The 25,416-nt window shown below is 42.6% G+C and overlaps 1 protein-coding gene across 4 annotated transcripts in view; it reads left to right on the top strand.

The window, feature by feature from the left end:
* CSGALNACT1 (chondroitin sulfate N-acetylgalactosaminyltransferase 1) overlaps positions 1-25,416 on the top strand; it is a 46,880-nt gene that overhangs the window by 15,702 nt on the left and 5,762 nt on the right. For 3 of the 4 annotated variants that reach the window (XM_075421313.1, XM_075421314.1, XM_075421312.1), the window contains exons 3-7: positions 11,561-11,817; positions 13,519-14,440; positions 22,531-22,747; positions 23,958-24,059; positions 24,203-24,381. In XM_075421313.1, the coding sequence (XP_075277428.1) occupies positions 13,807-14,440; positions 22,531-22,747; positions 23,958-24,059; positions 24,203-24,381 (1,132 nt within the window). In that variant the 5' untranslated portion in view covers positions 11,561-11,817; positions 13,519-13,806. Of the gene's footprint in view, positions 1-8,734; positions 9,051-11,560; positions 11,818-13,518; positions 14,441-22,530; positions 22,748-23,957; positions 24,060-24,202; positions 24,382-25,416 lie in introns of those variants that run through there. The other variant, XM_009934290.2, reaches the window with a different exon arrangement.

Below are 25,416 nucleotides of genomic sequence, written 5' to 3'. Positions count from 1 at the left end.
CTGCTAAGAAATGCTCTGTTGCATGAGCCTCTAGTGCAGTGTGTTCTCAAGGAATGGCTCTTAGCTTGAATTACTCTGGAAAAGGAGGGTGCCTAAAAACAAGTCTTCCTATCCATTACAGTGATTTGTCTTTACTTTTGCCTTCCTTTGGCTAGACAGTATGGACCCATATCTAGAGGGACCTCCATGTGCAGTTCAGCATCTGAAGAAGCCATTTCTCAGCTGCTCCATTTGTCTCACTTTAGACTGTGAATCCTTTTTTCCTGCGCTAATGGATATGGAAGGGCCCATCCTATAACTGCAGCCTGGGTTTTTTGTCTGTAGCTGTGCTCCTTAAACCACAGATTTCCACTTATAAAGGAGTGTGTGCTTGGAGGTAGTGTATTTCGTGGGGCATCTCCTCTGGAAGTCAAGGAGGAGTGGGTATATCCTCTACCCAGCAAAAGGTGCACACATCAAAACAGTGATCCTGAGGGCATGCACTCCTTAAAAGAAGGAGACGCAAAATGTTGTTGTGAGGTCCTGACCGAGGTGTTTGCCTCACATCTGCTCCTCAAACTCCTTCTGTCTGCCCCTGTGTGACAGACTCCTGTGAAATTCCAGATCTGCCAACAGCTGAGAAACCTCACTGTGTAGCTGCAATGTGTGCACAGTGTTTAGTTTTAGGCTCCTAGTTCTGAAGGCTAAGATGAGGTTCCAGATGATTCCTAATTTCAAGGTATTTACTGTTTTCTTACTCTTTTTCCTCTGCCGTAGCTTGTACCATATTTAAAGTTTCTGGGCTGACTGCCAGCACGAGTATGTTGTTTCAGTAGAGCAGCCAGGCTGGTTCTGCTAGGGCCTCTGAAATGGCCTGTGCATCTGTTAGGGAGAACGAAGAAGTTATGGGCCACTATCTGGTATTTGATGCCTTGCTGTCACAGTAGGTTTGCTGGGGCCCAACTGGACCTGACTTCCACTGCGCAAAGTGTTGAACAATGTGGAACATCATTGTTTTGGACAGGTTTACCGTGTAGAGATACAAAATGGGTAGACAGAAGACATAAAGAGTGCTCAAGGAGTGCTAGGAATCTGCGTAGCTTTCATCTGGAGCAGACGCCACTGCCTGGCAGCCCGGCCATGCTGAAGGCAATCCAGTGAGACCCCACGTGGAGCAGCTGGCTCTGACATCGCTGATAGTGATGGCAGTATTTGCTACTTGAAGTTGGGACGGAATGATTTTATTTATTTAACCATCTGTTTGCAATAGATTTTCACCATCTTTTTTTTTCATCCACGGATTACTTTTATATCCATATGCCACAATTTGTTTTTCTAACAGCTTCTTAAGGCATTGCTATTTTTAGACCTGTAATAATGGATGTGTGCATGACTCCTCAGCTAGCAAGCAGCTCGTTAACTCATATTGGTGCCTGGCTCCTGCATTTCTTATATTTTGAGTCAAATATACATTCTGAAGTAGAATATCTAGAGTAAAGCAGAAGCAGGTGTATGCAACAGGGAGGTCAGAACACCTGGTTTTCGTTATATTCTTTCCCTTTTCTGCTGAGTGCATCTGAGGTCTATTGGACTTACTGGAGATGTACTGTGCTGTTGCACTGCACAGGTTGCATGATGTCCAGTAATTCCATACAAGTGGCTGAAGTCAGAAATAAAATGAATAAATGGTAGGACACTGGATTAGTCTTACAGGAGGCAAGTCAGCGTGCCAGAGTTATCAGGAAGCTTCACACGTCCTGGCATGTTCCCTCTGTTGAGCTGTGGTCTTCTGCAGTAATGAATATACTGTAACTACATAAAATTACTTAGTTGGCTTAGTGCGATGAAGCTTACACATAGCTCTTCAGTGAAATAATCATGTGGAATAGGTGGTCTGGGGGAGCATTTGTCCCAGCCATCGGTAGGCATCTGACAGACTCGATGGTGAAGTTAGCCAGATAAATTCCCTGGGCTCCCAGCAGGAATTTGGTTCTTGCTGTGTGTAGATGGAGTTGGGGGGATGATTCAGTACCTAAGTGCAGGAGCCTGACCTTAGGTAATGTGAGTAAATCTCTCAGCATGCATGTCTCTTACAGTAAACAAAGGAGAGTTCTGCCTATGATTGCATCCTTATCCCAGTGGGATTGTCTATGAGATAATTATATTCTTTGAATTTTCCAGTTATTTTTGAGGGAATACACTTTTCTTTGTCCTTTTTGAATGCAACTTAATAGAACCAGCTGAAGTACTAATCAAGAAGAGTAGCTGTTATAAAAGGTTGTCCTCTTTCAGAAGTAGCTAAAAACAGTACCTAAATAGAAGTGTGTGGCTTCTCTGACAAGAGAGGAGATGAAAGAATACCGATTTTGAAGCAGTGGAGGGTCAAAACCATGTTGAAAATCCAGAGGAGTAATGAAGAAATGTAACATTTCCCAAATAGGAGGATTGTTTCTTGTGCATGTCTCTTATAAAATACAAACTTGTGCTTAGGGAATAGCTTGATCATCAAAATTACAAATGTCAGAAATATTTCTCTACTATACCAGATTTTTTCGCATCTTCCAAAGCACTTGGTATACTCTGCGAGAGGCAATGTAGACCATGAAATATCTGATCTGATGGCTGATCTGATCTGCTCTGTCAAGCAGCTTCTCTCACCTATACCTTCCTTTGAAAACACAGGGATTTCCCTCGGCTTCTCCAGTTTTACTGATAAGTGTTTTGTCATGCTTTCAATGCAAAGTCAAGCTGAGTTTGTTGTCAAGGGCACATATCAGAGGAGAGAATTAAACTGCCACAATCCTCTGTGCATGCTCTTACTTGGCACTTAAAAATTCTCTTTCTATGTGAGTTTTGTTTAAGCCAGGTATGAGCCGCCTTTTTTCACTTGCTCCACATCCGTGTGCTGACACCATTTGCTCATATTTCATTCTTTTCTGTAGGATCTTTCATCTGGTGTTTTCAACTAACATCTTCCACCAACAGTTGCTTTCCTTCCTCTTTTAGGCAAGAAACTGTTAAATGCTCTTGTTGTTTGTTTTTAAGATGCCAGTCCTGGATAACTCTGCCTGTTAAATTGACTGCAGCTAGGAAAAGGAGATGCTTTCCCATCAATAGGAGAACCATTATTCTTTTAGGGACCATTTAAATACTCGTAGTGAGACATTTTGTTGCTGTTTCTAATAGCCCTTGTTGAACTAATTCTGTGATAATAGAACAATATACAGAAAGAAGCTGATGGAGGTGTAATGATAAAAGAAATATAGGTCTCGCACTGTTAACATGGAATCCCTCAAGTATTTCATTAGTGTGACAGGATTTCCATCTCTAACTTGTGAGATGATTGCAGAAACTTTATTCATATCTACTCCTTAGCTGAGTGTTACAGCATATTAACAAAGAAATCAATAGGAGTAATTGTTTATCAGTATAAGGACTATAATCTTTAGACCTGTAATCCCAAATGCATTGCACAATTGCAGTAAACCCTTCAGAGGAGTTAATGGGACAATGTGCACTTGGAAGAAACTGCAGAAAACAGCCACATTTCTTTTTCCACGGGTTAGAAAACAGGCAGACTAGAGGACATTGGCTTGGGAGCGGGAATATCTTTGTCAGAGTTAAACTGCTATGGGTTCTCATTGAAAACAGTATGATTTTAGTATTCTGCAGAAAACTGTATTAAAAGCAGGGGAAGGAAGAAATCCATAAAGGCACAGCACAAATTTCTATTTGTGTCGTTAGCTTGTGTAGCTGTGCCAGCACACATTCTAGCCAATCTTTGTTAACGTAAAAAATAATACTATCATTTACAGGCAGGTTTCCATATGAACAGAAGCAAAGACTCAGTAGCACGAAGCTTCATCTCATAAGGAAATCTCTTTTCTTGAAATATTCTGGTAGGTTGTGAGAATTATTTTTTTTTTTTTTTGTATTCCTGTTTTCTTAAAACTTTATAATTGCATCTAAATTCAGGAAACTGTTTTCTTTAAAAAGATTAGCCATCCTTAAAAAAAAAGAAGTTGAGTTTGCATCGACTTTGATACATGACTTGTTAAATCAAACCAAGCCAGATACCTTTGTGGTACAATGAGAAAAAAAAATGTTATAGAGCAAGTTCATATTGTGTGTGTTATTTCATAGCTTTGCATGAAACGTGTTTTGCTTCTGACTGAAGCCTGAAGTTGTTGTTTTAAGAGATGGGCTCTTTGGAACCTTTCAGGAAGTGCTGACGTGTCTGCGGGGTGTACTTCTCCTGCGTAACAAAAGGGGGAAAAACAGATAGCTTTTACTGGCAAGGGAAACTGGCTTTATTTATGTCATACATCGGCTCTCTGTTAGAGAACCAGGATGCCTCTTGTGTGAACTGTTAATGTTTCTAGATGAATGGCAGTTTTTTTAAGAGCCATTGACAGCTATGCAATAACTGCAATTAAAATCTCCATAATAAACTACAATTTTAACCCCAGATACCAATAGAGTTCAATGAGGGAATTGAAATTTCTTGATGACCAATGAGAACTTAAATTATCATTATCGCTGTTAATTAGTATATCAGACAGCTGTAGATTAGTATATCAGACTACTTGTTTGAATTGAGGTATTTTGTGAAGAAATTAAAAGCATAGATTCCATTTTCAGTATGATTTGAGGATCAGAGATTAAATCTTAGAAACCAAAGTAACTGTGAGCAGATGTCTCATTAGCACTTGAAAATGTGGCTTGGATTACTGAACTAAGGGATATAGAAATGTGATGACATTTTTCATAAAATTAAAATAAAGTGTTTTTTCTTATAGCTATTCGACGAAAAGCAAAGTTTTAGGTTGGCCTGTTTGCATTATGGCGTCTTCAAAGAAACCCACAAAACCTGACATGAAGTGGAAAGTTGAAACACTGTGATTTGTTAAGTTAAAACAAAGTAGACTTCTCAACCTGTTGAAATATTTTATTTAAAAATAGATCCATATAATTGATAGAGTATCATACGAAGCTAAACACTTTCATTCTATTGAAATTGACCTAAGTAAAACTTTGTAGATAGCTGTGTTTTGCAAGATGCTTCTCTACCTTTTAGTTGTCTTCATGTTTTTTTCTAGTTCCTTTTTGGAAGAAGAATTTCATGGTCAAGTAGATAGACTGTACAATATTAAATATAGAAAGCCTTTCTTTCTTTTTCCCCTCTGCCTGGATATTTGCTGCAGAGACTTTGCTGTGATTTATCTTTTCAATCATAGAATCATAGAATGGTTTTGGTTGGAAGGGACCTTCCACTAGACCAGGTTGCTCAAGGCCTTGTCCTGGCCTTGAACACTTACAGGGAGGGGACGTCCACAGCTTCTCTGGGCAACGTGTTCCAGTGCCTCACCACCCTCATCATAAAGAATTTCTTTCTTAGACCTAGTCTAAATCTACCCTCTTTCAGCTTGAAGCCATTACCCCTTGTCCTATCACTACATGCCCTTGCAAAAAGTCCCTTTCCAGCTTTCCTGTAGGCCCCCATCAGGTACTGGAAGGCTGTTATAAGGTCTCCCTGCAGCCTTCTCTTCTCCAGGCTGAACAGCCCCAGCTCTCTCAGCCTGTCCTCATACCAGAGGTGTTCCAGCCCTCTGATCTTTTTTGTGGCCCTCCTCTGGACCTACTCCAACAGGTGCATGTCTTTTGGGACCTATTTCAAGTTTCCATAATAAAGAATTGGATAGTTCAATGATGAAGGTGAAGTTGGTGAGACTCAAATATTATGTGAGCCTCAAATAAAAAAAAATGAAAGAGATACTTGGAAACTTTCTCTAGAAGAGGAAAATGTGTTTTACGGAAACAACTAAAACAGCCTGGGCTTTTCAAAGAATTGCTAGGAGACTTTTCTGATATATCAAGGAAATGGTAGGTCTTTGACCAGAACCACATATCAAAACAATGGTGACGAACTGAGTGGCAATCTGTGGCATGTGTTGTTTCATAGTAAGCGCTAAGCTGGAGGAGGAAGGAAGTGGGGGCTGAGTCAGGGGACTGGCCTCTTCCTGTCAATCAGTACTGACCAGACTGATAGGGAAATGCAGATCAGCAGAGCTTGGGGGCTGGTACGTGCACTATCAGAGCTGTTAGTGCTGCATGTTTTAAATCTGTGTGTGGAGCTTGGGTAACCTGTCTGAGTACTGAAAAGGGTTGCAGTTATTTTCTGGCTTCCTGGTTATTAGTTTGTAGTCTGAAACTTGATTGTCTTTTGTAATGTAAACCATAGCTGAACAGTAGTGTTGGTCAGCAATAGCAGTCCCTATCCTGATAATTCTTGCTCAGCCTAGATAACTACCAAACCCTTTATACCTTGTCTACCAAGATATTCTGCAGGTGCAGCTCAATAGCTGGTCTGATGGCAGCTAAACGTATGAGTGCTTATATAGCCCTGACTAAAGCAGTCCTAGATGAATACCGTGACACTCACAAACTGCTTTCCACCTTGCAGCTCAGCCTAGCTCAATTTTCCTGTTTCTGAACACAAGTTAGTCATACAAGTTTGTGCATTTTTATCAGTAGATAAATGACTCTTTTGCTTAATTAGATACATGCTAAACCCTTCACTGATTTGTGTCCTATGTCACAGGTATGTGTGCATGCATGGGCTCCAGATTTTATCAAAAGTCTGGCTGTGGTACTGTGTGATGTACATCTGGCAGAATCCTTAGCGCTCCTGGCATACAGTGACATTAGTATGTACTTTGTACAAAAAATAGTTTAAGTAACAGTCACATGACACAATCATGAAGAGCTGGGTCTAAACTGACAAGCATTCGTCATGTGTCCCTACATAGGTGTAGAACCCTTCATTTTTACAGGCTTTGCTGCTGCTGACCTGAGCTACTTTTGTAAGGCTGTGGTCAGCTTTGTTCTTAGAAGGAATGGCTGTTCATTCCTGTGGTGGCAGTCAGTTTTGTTTAGCTTGTGTGAATCTCTGGGTGTGCGTGTGTGAAGTAATAGCATTTTTTCCGGGTCCAGACTTAAATGGAAAAGCAAAATTTATCCTATTATTTATTTTAATCAGGAAATACTAAAGGATTTTGTATTCTATCCATCTTATTGTTCTGACTGTCTGAGCCATTTCAGAAGCTGATATAGCTTGGTGTTATGTTAAAACTGAGTTTAGTCTTTCTGGAAGCCCTCTGTATGCAGAGCAGTTGTTGAATTAGATCTTAAAATGAAGTAAATTAGGGTAGTATCTTATAGAAGTTCCCTGGCTGCAGCTAGTCCTTGTTTTGCTAGCTAGTTTCCTGCAAAAACAAAACCATTCTCTGTTAGCATGCTGTTATCCTTGATGTTGCATAGGGCTGTTGCAGTGTCACGTGATTGGAGTAAAATTCTCCTCTTTGACACATCTGCAAAACTGAAATGGCACTTACCTAAATGAAATTAAATTGAAGGTCTTGTTCAGAAGGTGCTGGTCTTCCAGCTAAGTTGGACATCTCAGCTGTCAAACTCAACCATTAATTTTTAGGACTGACAACTCTGATGGTTTGTTACTTTGCTCTTAACAGACCAGGCTGAACTCCAGGTCAACTCAAATGCGTATTTTTCATCTCCATTTTAGAAAAGTTCGAAACACTTTTGGAGCAACTGAATTCCTAGAACTTCAGGTCAGAGCTTGGTAGTGAGATATGGTCCTTTAGAGAAAAGCATCATCGTCTTTTTCCTGTGGTAGCATGGAGTCAGTCTTTGTGACTGCATCTTTGAAACAGCAGTGCATGCTTCTCATCTCTTCTCTGCATGTTCTCCTTGGAGCTGGACAGGCCATGCATCTGTCACATTGCCTGTTGGAGGATAAATAGAGTGGTGGAAACTTCCCAGAAAGTCCTGCAAAGGCTTTGGAAGCATCCTGTAGTACCCCCAACTAACACTTGTACTGAAGATGTGCCGGTTTACATACCTACAAGTCGGTGTGTTTAGCAGAGAGGGGTAGTGTGTTGTGGTTGTAAAGTGGAAATCTGAGTGTCTCATACAAAAAATTAACATTCCTAATACAGACTCCTGCAATTGCTGGTTATTGATCTGTGGAAAGCTGCCAAGTCTTTCACAGACAACATTGTTCTGGGGGAGAGAAAGCAGTTCTGGGAGCGTTATTGCAGTTACTTAAAGTAATAGTTCTTTTTTTATAATAAGCAATTATGTTATTGGTGTGTGGTGTTACATTGGTTCTTTTCACATACAGTTAGAACTTGATTGACGTTTAACTTTTGTGGATTTTTACTCTGAAACTAGTTTAATTTACAGTGGAGAGTGGAAAGCAATGGCACTTTCATTCCTGTGTGCGTACCCACATTGATACACGCACACACAGAATGCTTATGCACTGGGAAGACAAAGGGACCCCAATACTTCTTTTGAGTGCTTTTTTAAAATAGAAATAATGATACTGTAAAATAAAGAGTCATGACTGTATTTATACTGTAATAGAAATAATGACTACTGTAAAAGTTGAAACAACTGTGGCATGTTTACTGCGTATAACAGCAGGCAGCTTTCAGAGTGCCTCATGATTTCTGTTCTGGACTGTCTTTGGGAAAGTCACCTTTGCGAGCATTGAGACCGCGTGGAAGTGGATGAGCTATAACACAAGTGCACTTGGACGTCGGAACTCAGCTGACGTGGCATGGCAGATGGTGCTGTTAAGCAAAGTTACTGATTTACCTTGGTAAGAGGGAACCAATTAGATTACCTGCACTGGGGTCCAGAGTACTAATGAAGGAAGAAGTTACAACTTCTGATTGCTTTTGTAACTTTCAGAGTGAGAAGCCCACAGCAGTATCTTGAATGTAATACCAGCCACTTCTCAGTTCCCTCACAATAAGAAAACGTAGTATTTCCAGGAATGTTGATGCTTTTGAGGATTTCTGGTTTTGTTTAAGACCGCTTCTAATAGTTGTTGTAACCTATTTGCAAGATCATCATATTGTAATTGTTAATTATAGAGGGAAACAGTGTAGTTGTCTGTCTGTGGGTATCATTAGATAGCAGTGCAAGCAAGATTTTCTGTTGAAGATGACTTTGGAATCAAAGATGAGGAAATGAAGATTTTTACAGTAAGTTGTCTACTGTCTTTAAGTATTGGCATTTAGTATTTTGATTCTGTACACTATTTCTTAACAATCCTTTATTTCTGTTTCAAATGCTCTATCAATTGCAAATCAGATGTTAGGATTTTAAGTGGTTTGTTTGGGATGTGTGAATGTCAACCCAAGAGGGAGCAGTGATGTGGTTTTTAACATAGAACAATGCAGGAAGGCTGTGAAGGTGAAGCCAGTTGGTTTGTCAGACAGGTTCTTTTCTTTATTCAGCCTTTTGTTTCACTGGCAGATGAACTGGTCAGATGAATTGGGCTGAGAAAAAGTTGAGAAATCATGATGTGGCATTAAGGAGAAATAATTTCTTTTTGGATTCTCTCCACAGGCACCTTAAATGCTTGTCAGAGACTAGAATTTAATCACTTGACATGTCCCATTCTGCTGAGTGGCTTGAATTTCTGTCGGGGTGGCTAAGGGGGCAAAATCTTTTCCCTAACATTTAAAGCAGACTAATTTGTCTGCAGTGCTCTGTGCAGTCCTGGTAATTAAACAGTTCAAGGCAAATGCCAAGTGGCTGCAGAATGTCTTTTTTTTTTTTTTTTTTTTTTTTTTTTTTTTTTTTTTATTGTAAAGCACTTTAAAATCTGGGTGAGACATCTGTTTCGTCCTTCCCGCAGCTCATTTTGGAGATTAATATGATTCCAGTGAAATCTCACTGTGACGTGTGCTGCTGTTCAGTGAAGATGTTTCAAACACCTACACGAAAACTAATTGCAGCTTCTGCCATTCACTGCCTGTATCAAAAAAAAAAAAAGGAATTTCAGAAAGTTTTGTGAGCTGAAAGGTAGTTGCCAGTCTGAGTTACACCTGCAGTGCAAAGCTGTGTCAGAAAGTACATGAAAACACAGAACTATTTTGCATTGCCCATGCTGCATGTGCTGAGACATCTCTGCCTCTCCAAACGTGGCTGCTATTTTGCCATCCATTTCTGTCCTCAACATGAAGAGCGAGGAGAGTGTGGAGCTCAGAGGGGAGATACATATACAGAGATATATTGTTTTGCATCCCTTTCTTCTGCACAAATTCTCAGTTTCTTTTGGGGAGTCAAAAATTCAGGCTTGAAATACGTTGTCTTTTCTGTGCAGAGATAAATTTCCTCTATCTCTACAGTCCCTTAAAAATCCACATGCTGGTGAGTGACAGTGGTGGGTGCCACTATCCAAAATTTCAAAGCAACCAACTTTCTCAAGTTTTGCCACTCACTGTGACTGGGTGCAGCACCCTCCACTGTGCAGAGCCGTTTACACAGTGCTTACAGTCGTTTAGATCATTTTTGGGCCCAGGCTCCTTGAAAGCAAGCACCTCTGTGAGCTGGGCTGACCTCTGGCTGGGCTGACAGGTCAAGCCGAGGTTGAAGACATTTTTACAAATAGAGGCTTTTTTAGAATTAATCTCTTTTTCCTCGGCTATCAGACTAACCATGGCACATTTGTTAAAGCTCCTCTTTGAAAATAGACTAATACTACTTGATGCAGCTGACTGCTGTGAAATACAGAGGTGTTTTTGTCTGTTCCTGGAAAAAAATGACATTTCAGTTTGTCTCCCTTTCAGACTCTCTCAGTTGGTGTGAAACTGCGTAGGTCTGGTGAAATCAACAGAACGGTTGTTAGGAGGAGTTACTATCCCTAGCTTTCTGGTACTGTCTGTGCAGCTGAGGTGCCTTAGCTATGACCACCTTCAGTGTTGACTTAATCTGCTTTTTTTGGCACTGACATGGATTTGGGCTGCTTTCACAGGCATGCCCAGGAGATAGTAGTACAGTAGCAGCTGTATATTTAAATGTCAGTCACTGTAAGGCAATGCCACCAAAGCCACCAGTACAATTTAATAAGACAAATCTAGCAACAGAGGGCAAGTAATGAGTGCTTGTTGTCAGGATGCCTTCAGTCGCGATGGTAAACTCCCCGTGAAGAAGGTGGAAATCCCCATGGCCTGAATTTCTTGTTATGAGAATAGTGGTTCAAAGGACAAAGTAGCTCAGTTAATTTACTGTCCTGAAGTGTTTTCAAAGATGCATCTTTGATGGGTGAGATGACAACCAGAAAACTAGGTAGGAAAGAAAGAGTACCCTGAAAAGAGACCAAGTATATTTTAATGAACATAGCTATATATACGTACATATATTTTAAGGTCAACCTTTGAAGAGCTCTTTACCCAAAATTTGAGTGTGTTGCTGCTTATAGGAGTGAAATTGTATGTTTATCTAAGCCATTGAGATGTAATTTCAGTTTATACCATGTTAGCACAACTAATCCTTTCAGTGATGTTCAGTTTCTGCCAATTCAGTCAATGGACTAATTGTGTGAAGTGAAGCATACAAGCACAGCAGTGCTTTATGTACATCTTACCACTTCCTGACCCTGTCTCACTGCACACTACCTTCTTGCAGTCTTCTAGCCAGATCTGTTGTAGAGTTAGAAATGCCCAGATTAATTTTCCCTGCTTTGACAAGCTCCTTTACATTGCAGGAGGCCAGCTTTTATAGTGCATCCATAGGAAGCGTCTCCACTACAGCCTTTCACCACACAGGAGACAGACTGAAGATGTAGGCAGCTGGCAAATGTGAAAGCAATGAAGAGGTGTTCTGAGGCTGACAGTGCTTTTTATAGTACGCGCATTTTCTGGGAACGGCATACGAGGGGAGATAAACAGGAGATGATCGTGGCAAGCTGAGAACTAGCTGTAGCAGACCAAGATGTTCCAAAGAGAAGATCACAGCAAAAAGGTAAGGGCGCCAACTTCATCATGTCCTTTTTCCTGCTGCTTGAATGTTTTCTTCGACATCAACAATTCTTCCTTTAAAGCCCTGACATTTTCTGGAGAATCCTGTAAATACTATAATAGCCATTCAGCATTATTTTGGGAAAAATACAGTAGTATTTTTATAGCTTACTCTAGCCCCCTCAATTCCTACTCTGAAAGTTGTTTTTTTTTTTCTAGAAGCTCTGCAGACTGATAGATTATTGATAACGGTTCAAAGATCAGAAATATCTGTGTGTAACTGCTGTATATAAAGTAATAGTCAATCAAGACACAGGGGGGAAGTTGTATAGCGGTTGATAAAAAGTCCTGCAGAAGACTTTGACTCAAGACTAGAAATAATTGAAAATAATTCTGAAACTCTTTTTCTTAGATAAACTGGTTTTACTTAAGGATCTGCCAGCAACGGTATATCATTAAAAGCACTATGAATCTCTATTGTCAAAAGCAGTGTCATAATGTCATGCATGCATCCAAGGGGAGAGTGTCAAGGAGTTAATTTGATTGTGTTCGACTCTAACAATGCAGCATCACAGTGTGATCTAGGATGTTACTCAGCCTTGGCCTAAGTCTACTGTCAGCTGAGTAAATGATGAAGTTCCTTGCACCAGCATGGATTTGGGCCAAAACTGAGGGATTCTGTGAGTCTGTGATTCTGTGATTTTGAAAATCCCACTGGTAGTGTCCTCAGCACAATTGTTTTAATGTAGTTTACAGCTAAATCAATATTCATGTTCAGTTATCTAATTTTTCTTTCCTGTTTCAAGTATACTTGAGGAAGTCTTACTAAAAATGATAACATTCACAGTTCTCACTTTTCTTATTCTAAAAAATACCCAAGCCAGCTTTCCCTAAACCTTTTCTGTGATCTTCACTCCTAGGCAGAGAGCATATGTGGAAAACACAGTAATACTGTACATTGCTGCAAGACTTTTTACAACGTTATGAGAAACAGAAGAGGGCCTTAAAACGATAACATAGTGTGCAATAATGACAGCCTCTTAGGTAGAAGCAAAGCTTCCCCTGATTTTGAGTAAGACTTGGTCTGGATGCTCCTGGAAAAGCCTGTCACTAGTTCTTTGGTTTTTATGGGAGCATCTGGTAGGATTTGTCAAACAATGTTAGTTGCAGCAATTTTCCTTGATAATAGTTTTTAGTTTCTTGGTTATCAAATTTCTCCTCTAGGTGAGGCTTCATATGTTCAAACAGGACCACATTTTCCACCTGGTATTTTGGCAAAACATGCCTGGAAGCTGAAAAGCGTGCAGTAGCTGTGAGACTGACTGCCTTCAAAAGCTGAGCACTCCAAGGGCTGAGAACGCTTGGAGGGTCATCATTGCTCCGATGAACGGAGCACCTTAACATCTCAACAGAAAGTAACAGATGACAACTTCCTAATATTTCTAAAGCATGGCAGACTTCGAGGCCTGGACTGTTTTCACTGGCAATGGGCCAAGTCATGTTAGTAAAATTAAAGGCATGCATACAGGATCTCCTGCGTAAGGATCTTGGCACCTTTTGGGTCTTAGCACAAGCACTTCACAGCTCTGAGATCTGCCAGAGCAGCTGAGAAATGAGGTAGATTTTTAGAACACACTCAATGGTCTGGACTGAATGACCAAATACTAACATGCCTGAATGACTGTCCTTGTCATTTGTCTTTCAGGTCTTCAGGCTCCATCCATCACCAGCTGATCACATTGCAGCTGCGTGGGTGTTGCCATGAGGATCAGGAGGTGTCCTGTCTGCTTCGCAGCTTGTCTTTCAGTCCTGGTGGGTAAACACCAGAGAGACCCCAATACAGAGGCAGAACACACATTTTAAGTGAGCTGACAAGCCAGCTCCTGCACATACATGCATCTGTGTAAGAGTACTCCAAGTCCAGGGGCCTCTGTGGCACTGCATGGATGTCAGAACTGGTGCACATGTGGGGTTAGACTCTGTTTTTTGAGAGATGATGCTTCGACGAGGATTTATTCTATTTCTCCCCCGACTTGTAGGCCTGGTGGTGGTGGCCTGTTGCTTGGTGTCTATTGTTTATATGTTGGCTTGCACACCCAGGGGTGACAACCAGCAGCTTGCCTTGCCCAGAGTGCACAGTCCGACTGCGAAGGAGGGATATGAAGCCATTCTGCAAGAGCGAGAAGAGCAACACCGCAACTACGTCATCAGCTTGAAGAAACAAATTACCCAGCTGAAGGCTGAGCTCCAGGGCAGGAGTGAACAGCTCAAGAACATGCAGGACCAGTACCCAGACCCCTTGGACATTCGGCTTCACCACAGTAACCCGGAGAAGGCCCAGGCTACCCTCCTGGCTTTCCTTCGTTCCCAGATAGACAAAGCAGAGGTGCACAGCGGCGTTAAGCTGTCCACAGAGTATGCAGCTGTGCCCTTTGAGAGCTTTACCCTGCAGAAGGTGTACCAACTGGAGACAGGGCTGACGCGCCACCCGGAAGAGAAACCTGTAAGGAAGGATAAGCGAGACGAGTTGATCGAGGTGATCGAGTTAGCTGTTGGGAGTTTGAACAATCCAGAGGGGGACAGCAATGCAAAACACCGTGTATACACAGCCTCCGACTTCGTTGAAGGTTTGTATGCAGACAGCAGGTTAGAAGGCCCACACAGAGCCAGTGAGGTGTTCTGGTGTGACTACGTTGCTGAGGGAGATGGGTGTTATCTCAGAATACAAATGTCTGGGACGGTGTCGGTGCTGTGATCCAGCAATGCTGTCTCAGGCACAGCTGCAGAATGGAGCTTTCCTGGGGAACAGGATTTTGTGACAGCAGAGCCTGCCAGACTCTCATAGTGACCACCAATATGTGCTCACAGCTCTCTGGTCATGCACTTGCCTCAGAACTGACAAAGCAAGGAGCGAATGACCAGGCTGCAATCCCAGATCTGTTACCAGTATTAAGACTGACAAGTGCAGTTCAAATCTGAATGCCAACGTTACCCTTACTTCCACCTGCACAGTTGTGCCAGAGTCAGAGTGGCAAGATGGGTTTTGAGGACAACAGCTGAGGAGCACTGTAACTCAGCTGGTATCACCTGTAACTTCAAATGACTAGGGAAGCTTAACCTTTACAGGGTATCTCCTATACTGGGAGTGGTGCAGCTTAGCCCTTGGATTCTAAAATGGACTAAACAGTCTTTACCCTCACATGTAATATTGAGGCAGTCAGTGTGGATTTTTAATGTGCCACTTTTAGCAGCAACCAGTTTTTACTTCGCATCTTCTGTCACTAAATCTGAAGTTCTTACGTTTTTCCAGTCAGGCTGCTTTTTCCCAGCCAGACAGGGGCACCAGGTGTATTCCAGGAGTTGTGATGTCTCTCTGGTTGGTACATGTTCAGGTTATCCACTGCTGTACAGCACTTCCAAAGGGCAGGAACGTGAGGCAGAAACATGGTATTAGGCAAGATTTCACAGATACTGTTTGCAAGGCCTCATGGCTGTTTCTCATTCAATAAGAGAGCTACATTGTTACTTGTAGTATGGCTGTCCTAGTTTCACTTCATAGGAACTGGCACGTTCCCTGGTTTTTGTTCAGTAGTATTGTCTGTAAATGAGATTTAATCCACAGCTGACCCAGCTGGATTTAGTGTGGGAGGAAAATCTTGTCTTCCTCATCTGCAGATGTTAGTGCTGCAGACTTAGAGGGCACGTGGGTAAGATGCCTACCTTTTATGGAATGACTACTCTGCTGTGCTGAACACAGGCCCCCATGCTTATCCCACATTACCTGTAATTTTGCAGTGGATTGTTTTCTTCACCTGATGTTTATGAATAGAGCAGAGCAAAACGCATCCTCCCTGTGATGAGGAGAAACTATTGCTGTTCTCCAATGGCCAGTTGTGCATTTCCACTCTGTATATGTTTTTCCAGCGATCATGGTATCAAGAGACAGTAGATTCTTGAGGCTGTGCTGGGATATACCTGCCAGTTGGGCAGATGCCTCCCACAGCAGGGATGGGAGTTGTTCAGACCGCGGAGACCTTTTTGAGGCAGGCCCTGGCTCCCCTCTGGTCCAGGCGCTTCTTCCACACCAGTCAAATTTCTCTTGCTCAGACACAGGACCAGGGCATGGATGGGAAACTGGGAAGTGCTGCCGGCTGCCATGCTTCCAGTGTCCTCCTTTCTGTTTGTTGTTCAGTTTATCATTTAAAAATATGTTTCTACTGTTTAGTGTAAGAGCTGAACAAGCATGTATGACTGTTTGGCACCAGCTCTTTCATGGTGAGAGTGTGAGAGGAAAGGAGGAGATGTTTACCATACATTGCTTAATATTCAATGAAAGTTAGCCTTTTGCTTAGAGCCGGTCTTTATGCACAATCGAGGGTCTTTACCTGGGTACCAGTGCTGTCCTCAGGGAACAAGGCGGAACCTGGTGTGCAGAAAGGCGTGGGGAAGGGATGCACACTGCAGTGCTGGCTCTGTAGAGGTTCTTCACGCACTAATGGCCTTGCTGGCTTTCATGTACCATGGTGAAATAATCCAGAGAGAGGAAACCCTTCATGTGACTCAGAGCTCAAGAAGCAGGAGCCCTGCGTGCTGCTCAGTCTGAGCTCAAGAAGCCTTCCTTGTGTCCTCCCATGCAGGGCAGATCCTTGCTGTTGTGGGTGCAAGGTAAAAAATTCTCGTTCTTACTCAGCAGTGCAGACTGATTTGCTTGCAAATGCAGGGATCTGTGCATCAGGGCTGGAAACAAAGAGCTAACTTGGCAGATTTCCCTGCACAGTTCCTTTGGAAGCCTCTGTCATCTCTTGGCAGTCTCTTTTCCCCCATCCTCCGTTCTCCAAGAACAGCAAAAACTGCTGATCAAAGCACAGACAAATCCATTGCTCTGTATACCTTGAGCAGGAGAAGGAAGGACTGAGTTTTCTTCCCAATGCTGCATTTTAAGTATGGCTTGGGCTCAGAACTTGTTTTGGAGACAGCGCTCTGCAGGTGCCACTGCCTACACAACAAGTTAGTAACAGGCTGGATTCCATGGCCGCTGCTGGCAGCTTCGTACCAATTCAGCAACACAGCAACCGTGAGTGGCGTCACCCAGCCAGCAAAGCCTGCTCTTTTAATTTTCTGGAACTGCCCAGGGTAGCTGGAGCTTTCTGGGAGATGTAGCCCAGGTCTGCACTTGAAAGTAATACCGCTTAACCCTGTAAGCTTTTTATCTTCCAGCTGCTTTAGCAATAACAGCACACAAAAAGCTGTATGCATCTCATGTTAAAGGTGGGGCTACTGCCCTCGTTCTTAAAGTTGAGCAGGTGGAGGGATGTGCTGAAATGAAAATCAGGTAATCAGGGTCAGAGATAGGATTCAAAACCTGAACTGCTGCTCTTGTGTGAGACTTGTGTCTTTGTTTCTGCTCAATTCAGCAAAACCTTTGACACCAGCTTTACCCAAGTGTGTTGCTGATCCCGAGTCTTACTAGTATATAGAGTAGTACAAGTTAATCTTGTTTGCTTGGGTCTCTTGTGTAGATTTTGCTATTCTTGTGGGTCACATCTGGTACCTGCTATCATTTTTTCAGTACTAGTTCGTTGCTAACATATGCCGGTAGGCAGGGTGGTGGTGTGGTACAATAAATTTGATTAGGGTCTGTATCTCTTCCTCTTTTCTGTTTTGTGCCTTTATTCTTGTCTTTGCAGAGGGAAAATGTTTCTTCAAACACTTCTTACATTTAAGGAGAAATGTTTTGTCTCTGTGGCTGGGATCTCTTAAAATAAATGTCGTATCCTCTGCAGTTTCTAGACAGAACCACTTGTGCGTGGGAATTAGACTGTGACCCTAGTACCCTACATCTGAGCTAAACTCCTTCTCAGCAGATTTGCTGTTACATGAAATTTGGATAGGATTCTCAGACAGTTCTTCTTCCAGGAGTAATAGCTGACACATGGTGGAATTTTCCATTTTTTCTTATTCAAAAGCAAGAGAACCACACCTTCTCCCTGGGGCCCGAAATGTATCCAACTGGCTGCTGCTCTGCTCTGTCTTCACAGAGGCACTTGGGCTCTTCAGCTGCTATAATCCTCCCCTCTCCCCCTTATTCCTCCCCTCTCCCCCTTATTCCTCCCACTTCTATACCAAGTTCACTGTTTTTCTGCCACAAGGAGTTAGTAAGAAACGACATGGAAAAGATCAGAAACTTCTGTGTATTATAAGCAGGCAAAGGGCTGCTCTGTTTCCAACAGAAAGCCAGTAGCTGAGTGGACAGAATAACAAGTCTGGTCATTAATTTATGTAAATGGCAGCAGAGCTCAATAGATTTGGAAGTCATTAATTTTCTCAGAGATGAAGATAATAATTTGGAGACTCTGACAAGCTTGAGTGGTGTGTTCCATAAGTGAATGTAATCACTGTCTAGTGATATTCTTTCCCAACAGGAACAGTTCCAAAACCCCTGGATTGCTTCAGAAATGCCCTGCCATGGCACTGTCAAATATGCTGTATTGTAAGTTTTCCTACCTAAACTACATGGCTGTCTAGTGACTGGAATTTTAAATAAGGTCCTGGAGAAATATGAAAAGGAGTAGCTTTGCTTTCTCAAACTGACAGCTAATGGTGGTGGGCTACCTGATGCAGTTTTGCCCTGGAAGCTTATTCATAGAATCATAGAATCATAGAGTGGTAAGGGTTGGAAGAGACCTTAAAGATCATCTGGTTCCAACCCCCCTGCCATGAGCAAGGACATCTTCCACTAGACCAGGTTGCTCAGAGCTCCATCCAACCTGGCCTTCATTACTTCCAGGGAGGGGGCATCCACAGCTTCTCTGGGCAACCTGTTCCAGTGCCTCACCACCCTCTTGGTGAAGAATTTCTTCCTAATATCTAATCTAAATCTGCCCTCTTTTAGTTTACAGCCATTCCCTCTTGTCCTATCACTACCCACCCTTGTGAAAAGTCCCTCTCCATCCTTCCTGTAGGCCCCCTTCAGGTACTGGAAGGCTGCTATAAGGTCACTCTGGACCCTTCTCACCCCAGGCTGAACAGCCCCAACTCCCTCAGCCTGTCCTCGTAGGAGAGGTACTCCAGCCCTCTGATCATCTTCGTGGCCCTCCTCTGGACCCACTCCAACAGATCTTATGTTGGGGGCCCCAGAGCTGGATGCAGTACTCCAGGTGAGGTCTCACAAGAGCGGAGTAAAAGGGTAGAATCACCTCCCTCAACCTGCTGGCCACGTTTCTCTTGATGCAGCCCAGGATATGGTTGGCTTTCTGAGCTGCAAGCGAACATTGCCAGCTCATGTTGAGCTTCTCATCCAGCTTCTCCTCTTACTGGAAGAAAGGATGATGCTCTTCATCAAAGGACAAGATGCTGTATTTTACTGCTTGTGAAATGGGAAGACAACCATAATGTTGAGTTAAAATGGAGACAATGAGTGCTGATAAATCCTAATAATGGTTCCTACAACATCTGACAAAATATAAGTAATGAGCCTGGGTCTAAGCGGTGTTTCTGTTGACAGTGGAAGACCTGAAATCTATGGTCTGTGGAACTGAGAATAAAATTGTCATCCACTCAACAGCACTTTGTTAAGATTGCATGGTTGTTCGCTAGATATCAGTTCCATGTACACCTCTGAAGCTTGTTTGCCTGCCCTGCTGAATAGAGATCAGGTATTTTCCATTTCTTTAGGGAGCCCTGGGATTTGCTGCTCTGAAGACTGGACACTTATTGCTCTTTAGTCAGCTCTTCAGCTGCTTCTCCCTTGTCCTTTTCCTTCATGTTGGGGCTGATGTCTCTGCTGACCCAAAGCTTCTGTTCACTTTTTTACATCGGGTTTCCAAAGGCTTTGAGTTTTCTCCCTGCCTTTGAAAGGAATGGTTCATATTCTGAAACACAGCTGCTGTAATGGAAGCAATAGATGATCAATTAACCTTCTTTTATCTGTAGAGAACATCCAGCCTTTCCAAGGCTTTCATTTCAGGAGCAACCTTTTCAGGAAATGGTTTTTGGTTTTACTTTTTGAGACTACCTTTTCCCCCTCCTGGTAACTCATCTCTTAGAATTGAGGCTGCTTGATGCATCGGTCTGAATCACGTAGAGAGTCCTGATGGCACAAATGAAGTAGTGCCTTCGGAAATGGAAAAATGTTGTGAAAGGCAGGATGTTCTGCTGGGTGAGTCCCCAGAGTGACTCAAGACATTCAGGCTCGTTTCCAAGGCTCACTGCCTGACCTTGGGCAAATCGCTTTGTTCTTTCTTGCTAAAAAGAAGACACTTTAAAAAGGAAAGAATATGCTTTAAAAAGGAGAATAAATGTTTTAAATGTGCATCAAGAATAATCATATTTAATTACATGCATTAAACCTGCATACGATTCTCTTTGAGATAAAATGTTAGGATAGTAAATTCTTGGATTACCATCTTGCACAAGGGAACCTTGCCCTCACCTAAACTGTGTGATTTTAGCTGTAGCCAAAGTCCTGAAAAAGAACAAAATTGCAGACTTAGAAGCAGCCTCTGCTGATGTGTGTCTAGCACTAGGAGGGACCCCTCAGGTCATAACATGCATTCTGCTTTAAGGTGCTTCTTGCTTATTTGGCAAAGCTTCCATTATTCCACAAGTGTAGTACATATCTCTGGGGAAGTGGTCTTTGTGGGGTCATAATTTCTTGGCTGGAGCAGGAGAGAATGTAGAAGCAAAGACTGACAGATGTTGTGTGGTAGATATTATTAAATTGGTTAATTTAATTTAGATCTTTGTTATTATGAAAAATATCAGTTCACTATGTCAAACGTGAAACAGTCCTATTTCTCTCTAGAAAAAAATGCAAATCAAATTTAATTTAGATTTTTGTTTAGCTTAATGTCAAAAGGCTACCTTAACATTCCACAACACATTGGCAAGACCTGTGTTCAAAAGCTGCCTGAGTAAATGAGCGCACGCACCAACACATTCAGATCATCAGCAGGCTTTCTGTGAGAATGGGTGAACAGAATTCAAAGGCACAGATTTCCATTCTCTGGCCACCAGGAGGAGGAAATGCAGGGACTCTTAGGTCACCATTCAGATGATCTCAAGTGTAGGCTCAAGTTCAATGACAGATGTAGTTCATGGTCTGCACCTTGGGTGGACTATATAGAAAAAGCTAGGGGGAGTCAAGGGCACAGCTTTAAAAGATTAGCAGTAAAAGAATGATGGATCTGCTGTCTCACTAGATTCATCTGCTCTGCTGGAGGGAGGAATGGAGCATTTGTTGAATCAGCTTATATTAAAAATAAAACATGACATGAATAACAGATCAGTAAATCTGCATATAGAATTAACCAACTGAAGTGTTCATTAAGAATAAAACACTTACACAATGATAGTGAAGATAAGACAGTCCATGGAACTCTGGCCAGATAAAATCACACCTCATTAATCTTTTGGGTGTTCTGGACATACCAGTGTAAAAGCTACAATACAAGATGAAAAGCTTATGTCACTTTGCTGTTCAAAGAAACCTTTGACCCAGACCTTCACAAGAAATACAGACAGAGCTGACAGTCTATGGGTTGGATGCACAGTAATGTTACACATCAGGGAATGACTAAGATTGAAAAAAACCCCACACTATTTTGGTCAAGGTGATGTTCATAACCAGATGGGGAGAAAAAACAAGAAGAAACAAGTCAAGCTGAGGTTTCTTCAAGAATGGAATGCAATGCAATTGTACTCTTCTACTGATGGAGATGTTAGGATATTTACAGTGGCTTAACAAGTAGTTAGACTTAGCATTTAATTATTCCTCCTTAAACCTAATGGATCTAACTCTGAAAAAGCTTTATTTCACTGTGCACTGTAGGGACTGAAGTGTCATTTAGAGTGGGTAAAGTCTATAGCCTTTTTGCCAATTTTATCTCATTTAAGGTATCAGAATAGTGTTTCAGTGGGCATGACCAACGCTTTCCTACTTCATGCCAGCCCTCAGCATGGGACCAATTTCACCCATCAGGTGTATTAAAAGTTCATTCCATGCAAGAAATAAGTACATGCTTGTATGAATGAAATATCCTTGGACACAGTCTAATGCAGTCTCCAGGACTGTGTCCTGGGCCTAGCCTCTGACAAAACACCTTAGTGTCATCTTTGCAGACTGTTACTTGCCCAGGAGTGGGCATCATTGCCACAAAGAAGATAAAAGTCTCTTGAGAGTTGAGTAACAGGACAGTTTTGTCCTGACTGGCAGTGGGTGAAGTTGATGGCTGCTGTTGCATAGTTTTATTAGAGGATTTTCCAGGGAACCTCCCAGAAAGGAGGAAATTAATGTGCTTATTGGGAAATTGCTTTTCTGGGAGATGGCCTAATCACTCACGTTGCAGAGAGGCAGGCTGCCTTTTGCAGTCTCTGCATCACCATTACCATGCATGCCTGGAGCATGCACTTGGAGCAGTCTGAAAAATACGGACAGCATCTCTGCGGGATTATACTGAGTGTGAGCAATTGGTAATCTTCAGGGCTTTGTAACTCAGCCAGGCTAGGAATGTGCCTGCAAGAATACCAAAGAGCTCCTGCAATCCAGGGCTTTGTCCCTGCCAGAGTGACAGCCTCCTCCAAACTATGGTGGTTGAAGAGTAGATATCTCATGCCTCTGCTGCCTTTTCAGCTGAGGTGTAACAGATAAAGACTGCAACCTTTTTCTCCCCCAGGAGCTCAGCTTTGATGCAAAATCGCCTCTCTTTTCTTCATGCAGGGATCTACCGCACAGAAAAAGACAAAGGCACATTGTATGAGCTGACTTTCAAAGGAGACACAAAACATCAGTTCAAGAAGATTGTTTTATTCCGGCCATTTGGTCCTGTAATGAAAGTGAAGAATGAAAATGTCAATATGGCTGACACGCTTATTAATGTCATTGTGCCATTGGCCAAAAGAGCCAGTAAATTTCGGCAATTCATGCAGAATTTCAGGTGGGTTTCCATTCCAGTGCTGTCTTTGCTTCTTCTTCCTTGGAAAGTAAGATGCAATTTCAGGAGTTATCAAGGCCTCACTCAGTAAAAATCATGCTACTTTTACATAACATTTCATTGTGCCACTAAGAAGTAATTTTTGAAATTATAGAGACTGAAAGGTATATAACTGCTTAATGCATTGTGACTAGCAGTAAAAGCAATTATATTCCAGTCATCAGGGTTTCTGATTTGCATGTACCTAGCTTATGGGTCTCAATCTGTTTTGTTGGGGCACAAGCAACTGTGGCAATGTGAGGATTTCATGCCATGAGTTGCAAAGGAACATTTCTAAGGAAAAAGGGAATTACTGCTCCCAGACACTTTGCCAGACCCTATTAGAGAAAAGATTAAGGCAATAACAAGCAAGAAGGAAATATATTTGAACTTTCAGGTTACTTACTTTTAAACTTCTTTTATTTTTCAGCACAGAGATGATGTTTGGAGGGAGAATTTAATTGAGATGTAGCTCTAAATAGCTGCCCAGAAAAGACTATGTTAGCAACAGATACCCACTCTTACCATGGGATTTGTTTTGCCTAATTACAGTCATCTGAAAATAGGCTCCTTGTCTAAATCAGCCATCTGATAGATGCTTGTTTTAGGATGGGAGAAATCACCCTCTGGTCATGCTGATCTCTTTGCTGATTACAGATGAACTCTTGCTGACTAAACTTTGTGCAAGTGAGGCAGCTTAGATTGGTCCTACCCTTAGGCTACAGGCTTGATCTCTTGTTGATACTTAGATTTTAGTAGATGTTTCTTAACAAAATGCCAAAGATCTGAATTCTGGAATATCTGTTACAAAAAATCAAGGTTAAGAGGTAGGGTATGTATAGCTTCTTTAAAATCCCCCTTCTCCTAAGTGCTGGCGTTTTTGCCTGCCTGATCATTCTTCCTGGGGCTGGATGGCCTGTTTTAACAGTGTCCTCCTATTAATGTAACAAACACTGCTTAGAAAGTTTTTTCCTAATCAGTCTGAAAGATGGTCTTCTGTCCCATCTGACAGAGGCAGTGAGATGCTTTGTTAGGGCAAGGGTCTCTGTCAGTGAGTCATGCCCTCAGGAATATGCCTTCCAAGGTTCACCCTACTCTCCCTTCTGCAGTGGATGTAGGTTATCGTGGAAAGCTAACTTCTGTCACAAGTCACAGATCTGTCTCTGTTCTCTAGGGAAATGGGCATTCAGCAGGATGGGAGAATTCACCTCACTGTAGTTTACTTTGGAAAAGAACAAATGAATGAAGTCAAATCAATACTTGAAAATACCTCCAAGTAAGTACCTGAATGTCTGATGTGTGCTGTCCATGCACAGCGATTGTACCGTGAATTGGAGACTAGATAGCTGTCCAAACTCGTAGCTGTGCCAAAAAGGTCTAAACTGCATTGGAGAAAACTCAGTATTTTCTTTCTCTTAGGGCAGCCAGCTTCAAGAACTTCACCTTCATCCAGCTGAATGAAGAATTTTCCAGAGGCAAAGGATTAGATGTTGGTGCTCGATTTTGGAAAGGAAACAATGTTGTTCTCTTTTTTTGTGACGTCGACATATACTTCACAGCTGAATTCCTGAACTCCTGTAGATTGAACACACAGCCAGGTACTGCTACTCATGAAGTGTATTGTCTTTCAACAGATTTTTACCTATTGTGTAACAGCCTTCACCAGAGTATTCTTGCCTTTGAATTGGTAATTGTTTTGGTTTAGCCTGGACAAATGCCAGGTGCCCACCAAAACCGCTCTATCACTCCCCCTCCTCAAATGCACAGGGGAGAGGAAATATGACGAAAGGCTCCAGGGTCGAGACAAGGACAGGGAGAGGTCACTCACCAATTACCGTCACGGACAAAACAGCCTGAACTTGGAGAGAAAAGGGAGTTTAATTCATCACCAATCAAATCAGAGTAGGATAGTGAGAAATAAATCCAGATTTTAAAACACCTTCCCCCCACCCCTCCCTTCTTCCCAGGCTCACCTTCACTCCCGTTTCTCTACCTCCTCCACCCAAGAAGCGCAGGGGGACGGAGAATGGGGGTTATAGTCAGTTCATCACACATTGTCTGCTGCTCCTTGTCCCTCAGGGGGAGGATTCCTCACATTCTTCCCCTGCTTCAGCGTGAAGGTCCCTCTCATGGGAGACAGTTCTCCACAAACTTCTCCAATGTGAGTCCTTCCCACGGGCTGCAGCTCTTCCTGAACTGCCCCAGTGTGGGTCCCTTCCATGGGGTACAGTCCTTCAGGAACAGGCTGCTCCAGCGTGGGTCCCCCACGGGGTCACAAGCCCCGTCAGCAAACCTGCTCCAGCGTGGGCTCCTCTCTCCATGGGTACACAGGTCCTGGCAGAAGCCTGCTGCAGCGCGGGCTCTCCGTGGGGTCACAGCTTCCTTCAGGAATCCACCTGCTTCAGCATGGGGTCTCTTCCATGGGCTACAGGTGGATCTCTGCTCCATTGTGGACCTCCATGGACTGCAGGGGAACAACCTGCCTCACCATGGTCTTCATCACGAGTTGCAAGGGAGGGCTTTCTGCTCTGACATTTCGGGTACCTCCTCCCCCTTCTTCTTCAATGACCTTGGTGTCTGCAGAGATGTTTCTTTCACATCATCTCACTCCTCTCTCTAACTGCTGTCTCACA

This window comes from Opisthocomus hoazin, chromosome 5, assembly GCF_030867145.1.
Source record: "Opisthocomus hoazin isolate bOpiHoa1 chromosome 5, bOpiHoa1.hap1, whole genome shotgun sequence".
NCBI lineage: Eukaryota > Metazoa > Chordata > Aves > Opisthocomiformes > Opisthocomidae > Opisthocomus > Opisthocomus hoazin.
Note: the sequence above shows the minus strand (reverse complement) of the source record. Positions and strands in the feature narration are given on the sequence as shown.